This window comes from Camellia sinensis, chromosome 1 (assembly GCF_055761805.1).
Source record: "Camellia sinensis isolate YWXY chromosome 1, ASM5576180v1, whole genome shotgun sequence".
Lineage (NCBI taxonomy): Eukaryota > Viridiplantae > Streptophyta > Magnoliopsida > Ericales > Theaceae > Camellia > Camellia sinensis.
The window spans coordinates 29,861,924-29,867,225 of record NC_138961.1 but is presented as its reverse complement, the minus strand read 5'-3'; the positions used below and the strand labels follow the sequence as shown (position 1 = coordinate 29,867,225).

At 30.9% G+C, this 5,302-nt stretch overlaps 1 protein-coding gene across 1 annotated transcript; it reads left to right on the top strand.

Annotated features, from left to right (window-relative positions):
* Positions 1–1,986: 1,986 nt before the first annotated feature.
* On the top strand, positions 1,987–3,041 carry LOC114318504 (uncharacterized). The gene has a single exon (XM_028265412.2). The coding sequence runs from the start codon at positions 2,133–2,135 to the stop codon at positions 2,823–2,825; it is 693 nt and encodes a 230-aa protein (XP_028121213.2). The 5' UTR covers positions 1,987–2,132; the 3' UTR covers positions 2,826–3,041.
* Positions 3,042–5,302: the final 2,261 nt, after the last annotated feature.

Sequence of the window (5,302 nt, the reverse complement as noted above, 5' to 3'; positions counted from 1 at the left end):
TCTCGACCGTTAGATAGTATATAGGAATCATCTCAGCCATTGAATCAAAATGTATGTCTGATACATCTTGATACATTTTAAAAATCAGTTCTGTTTTATTATATAGATATGCATATACATAGTTATGGGTAATGCTATCTAACTATGTTAACATATTAATGCCATCGTTGATAGAAAAAAATAATAATTTAAAAGGTTATGAGTAAGGCTTCTTTCCGGTTCAAATTGAACTGAAAGGTGATGTTAGACCTCTATGAGGCCATTGTGGAACCCACATTGATGATCTGAATAGTTCAATATTTAGAGCTCATCGAATACTTTATCCTTGCAAAAAATTAAGTTAATTGGATATCGATAGCCACTTGATCCAATCACATTTGTGTCAATGGTAAGTATAATTTTTAAAATAAATTATTAGGCAAATTACACTAACAGTCACTATACTTTGGAACTCGTATAACTTTAGTCTCCGATTTTTCAGTTATAATATATTTGACCATAAATTTTGAATCTTGTTCCAAATAAGGACAATTGAACATATTATTATTTAATTTCAAAGGCAAAATCATCAATTTGATAAAATAAGAACTAATTTGACAAAAATAAATATCAAAAAAAAATTTAAAAATTTTTAAAAATTATTTCTACCCACCAAATTGATAAAAATTAATTTTACATTATCATGATCTAAATATATAATAAAAATTAATTTGGTAAAAAAAATAAATGAATGTCTAAAAGATTTATCAAATTTATATAATATTATTTTTAGTATGTAGAAATAATTTTTACAAATTCAAAAATATTTTTTTGATATTTATTTTTATCAAATTAGTTTATATTTTATCAAATTGACTATTTTCCCTTGAAAAATCCAATGGTATCTTCAATTGTCCTTATTCAAAGCAAGCTTCAAAATTTAAGGTCAAATGCGTCATAATTAAAAAGTCAAGGACCAAAGTGGCACATGCTCCAAACTATAGGGACTGTTAGTGTAATTCACCCTAAATTATTTATCTAAATGTGTTCTGATTAAGTGGCTATCGATATCCAAGTAACGTGATTTTTTGAAAGGATAAAATACTCGACGAATTGTTCATGTTATAGATGCGGACTCCACAGTAGACCCACGAAAGCTCAATAAGAGCCTCCAATTGCAATATTCAACTAGAGAGAAACCTCTCCCATAAGTTATATATGCCCCTAGTTATGTCTTTTGAAGTTTTTAGTTATAATTTATTGTGGTGTTAGTTACGATTTAATTTTGACTTAATTATACATATTATGATGTTAGTTATGAATTATTATGATATTAGTTATGTCATTATTTTGATTATGATTCAAAAATTCTTTAATTATACCTAGTATTATTTGGTTATAACACTTTTTTTTTTTTATTTTTATATATCTATAATTCCTATAGAATTAAATTATGACATTTGAAGTGATCAACCTTACAAATGTCATCAGTTCAAAAAAAAAAAAAAAAAATATTTACAAATGTCATAACTCGTATATGGTGTATACTCTTTTAAAATAAAAAAAAAAGTTATAGTACATACCCTCAAGAAGGTGTGGACGGTAAACAAATTATGACATTTGTGAATTTGATTATTATAGATATCATAACTCAATTTTAAGAATAAAAACAAAACATATAAGATATAATTAAAAAATTCTTAAATTATAATTAACATAATATCATAATTAATCATTATTGAGAGACGGGTGGTGATTGAAGGAAAATGAAAAAAAAAAGAAAAAGAAAAAGAAAAACTGGCCAATCATATTAAGAGGGGTCAAAAAAGGTGGAAGGGAAAGAGGGTCCGGAACATTATTGTTTCTAAAATATATAATAATTATACTATAAAAAAAAAATTGTATTCTAAGGAAAAAAAAAAATCTTTATTTTGGAACGAAGAAAGTAATCATAATCTTATACGTATAGAATTTCCCATAAATTAACGATAATCAATTTTTCTGCAAAGTAGCTAGACTACCCTCTTCTTTTGACTGAAACATCTCATCAAATCAAAACAAGCACATGTTCTATACAACACACCAAAAAGCTCTACATTGGTTTCTTATAATTTCATACCAAGGAAAGAAAAACCCACCACCATCCACAGACTATGGGAGAGAAAGAAAAGAAGAAGAAGCAAAAACACCACCATCCAAACGACCAAACCACAAAACCCACATCATCAGATTTCTCTTTCAAACCCACCTCCGACGTAAAAGGCCTCCGCTTCGGCGGCCAATTCATCGTCAAATCCTTCACCATCCGCCGCGCACGTCCCCTCGAACTTCCCAACCTCCTCTCCCTCCCCCCTCCACCACCACCAACCACCACCCCCAACCACCACACCACCACCACAATCACAAAACCCCCATTCCCATCCACCACCGCTTTCCTCCCCACAAACTTCACAATCCTAGCCCACCACGCCTGGCACACCCTCACATTAGGCCTCGGAACAAAGAAATCCAAAGTGCTGCTCTTCGTTTTCGAGTCGGAGAAGATGAAAGCGGCTGTGGATAGGGTTTGGCCGCCTGAGATTCCCCTCGGAGAAGTGAACAAGAAGCTGATTAGGGGGCTGAGTGGGTGCGAGATGGCTCGGTTTAAGTTTCGAAAAGGGTGCATCACTTTTTATGTTTATGGGGTTAGAAGAGTAGGGAGTTTGGGGTTTTCATGTGCGGATGATTTGAAAAAGATTTTGGAGACTGTGGTTGAGCTTAAGGATTTCTTGGACCATACTGCTATGCTAGCCATGCCTAACCAGAGAACCATTGGGTTCGCCCCTCCTGTCGCCATGGCTCACTAGGCATGTTTTTCTTCTTCTTCTTCACCATTATTGCTCACCCAACAACTACTTCTTTCTCTTTTATGACTTTTTTTTTTTGACTTGTGAAAATATTTTTGATTTGGTGGGAGAATGTTTTAATTTTGGACAAATTGCACATGTAATTCTGTGATTTGTCTTTTATGTCAATTTATTCTTTGTAATTTTAATTGTATCAATTTTACGTTAAATTTTTTATGTTGGGTGAATTTAGTCTAATTGATGACGTTCCTTTAGAAATTGTACTGAAACCAATAGGTAAAATTGATCAGATAGATTGAGAGGTTTTGACTTTTAATTTGAAATTGTCTATTTTGTCTTTGATTTTTGTCTAAAATTTAAACAGATGTTATCAATTGAACTATATCAATACAGTGAAAAAAAAGGGCAAAATTAATATAATTGAAACTATGAGGATGAAATTGAAACAAGAGACAAATTATTAGAATGACAGGTATAATTTGTCCTTAAATTTTTATTTTTTATATTTTGAAGATCATGTTTTTGTATCCTCTATTTTACTGTAATTTTAGTATGAATAAATTGAAGGTTTTACAACAAATACAGGGTCCTTGCATGTTGATGTCTCCATTTGCATCATGAGCTTATGTTTTGGAAACCTTTGAAGGAAGGCAAAATTAATGATAATGTTAACTTGAGGAAATGGAAATAGTACTACTGTTCTATCCCTTTCATCATAAAAGGATTTTTATGTCTTTAAAAACAACGTCTAATTATTACATGTTAATGTGTACTAAATATTTTTATGTCTTATTATTATTATTATTATTATTATTATTATTCCTTTTAAAGGACTGTAGGATCTTTAATTTGCATTTTAAAGCTTTAGTACTCTTCTAGTTCAATCCACAGTTTTTCATTTTCGTGTTGAATTTGTCCCTTGATACAAGTTGCATAAAATTATATACATTATTGAAATGAAGGACAACTGACGCTTTCATCAAATGAAGTAAATCCCGAGTAGATGATATGGGCTATTATTCTTTCTATTGTATTTTATTTTTATGGTGGTTAGGGTGCATGTTAAAGAAAAATATTGCATACCCAAATGTGTATTGTTAGAATGGTTGAAAGAAAAAGAAAACTATATATCTGTGTATATTGAATGAATGGTTGGTGCCGTTGTAATCGTGAGGAGATTCCAAGCAGTTTAGTGGTAAGGAAAAAAAAAATTTGGGTGAAAATAGCAATGAAGCAGTGCTGGAACAGAAATAATAAAGTGTATCTGATATCATGTTAGAATAGTTGAAAGAAAAGGAAAACTGTATATCTGTGTATATTGAATTAATTGAATACAATAAGAGAGCCTGTATTTATAGGCTGAACACAAATTTAGATAAGTATAAAAGGAGATAGAGATAGAAAGAGATAGGGATACAAGGAGATAAAGATAAATCTAAATATAATATATCTAAAACTAATATATGCATTAACATGTATATATGTATATATATATATATATATTTAAATAATATTCAAAATGGCTAGGGGTAGAGGTGGGTGAAAAATGAGGGCTACGATGGTAGAGGAGGTTGCAGAGGTAGTAGTAGTCGATGGTGTCGTGTCTTACCATTTGCTCTTTTTTCTCTTCTGGGGTGGTGGAGGGTTGGAAAATAGGGGCGGTAAGTGGCGGAGTCATGAGGGTGGCTAGTAGAAGAGAATTGTGGAAGAAATGGGTCGTGAATATGTGGATAGAGTGGGGGTATTATGTTGAATTTATCAATCCATTTCGATATGAGAGATTATTGATAATTCAATGAATAAAAATGATGATAGAGAGATTAAAATGTTATACAAAAATGTAGAAATGTCAATAAAATTTATCCTTAAAACTATCTTAATAGGCTTTCAATGATATGATTCTTTACAAAAAAAAAAATTATGTATATATATATTGGTTTATATTCCATTAAAATACAATGGTGCATGCACTCTTAAACTGTGTTTGGTTAAGAAATTTAGGAAGGGATTTAGAAAGGAAAAAGAAAAAAGAAAATGTGTGTAAAATTAGGTGAAATATAAGTATGTTTTATTCACATTTCACCTACCTTTTTCATTTTCCTTTCTAAATTCCTTCTCAAATCCCTCAATCGAAAACAGTATTAACTCTCACATTTTCCATGATTTAAGGCATGGTACATTCTTGGGTGACTGTTATTTTACTCAAATTCAAAGAGTCTTTGCATATTATTTTAATACATATATATATACAGAGTTCACAATATTAATAATGGGGAAACACGGGAATCAAACAAAGATTGAAAGAAAAATAGCATAAATATTGTACTTAAAGATGGTCAGACAATGCTCACTGTTTTTTCGTGAATTGAGCTGAGATCTATTCCACCCGCCCCCGTGATGAAACCCCAATTGTTGAATATATCAAACACACTCCAAAACAATCCAATCGTTTCCAAACACGCCTCCTCTGCTCTTTT

Bases quoted from the DNA above. Each gene is read 5' to 3' on its own strand.
- LOC114318504 (XM_028265412.2), top strand. From the start codon at position 2,133: ATGGGAGAGAAAGAAAAGAAGAAGAAGCAAAAACACCACCATCCAAAC.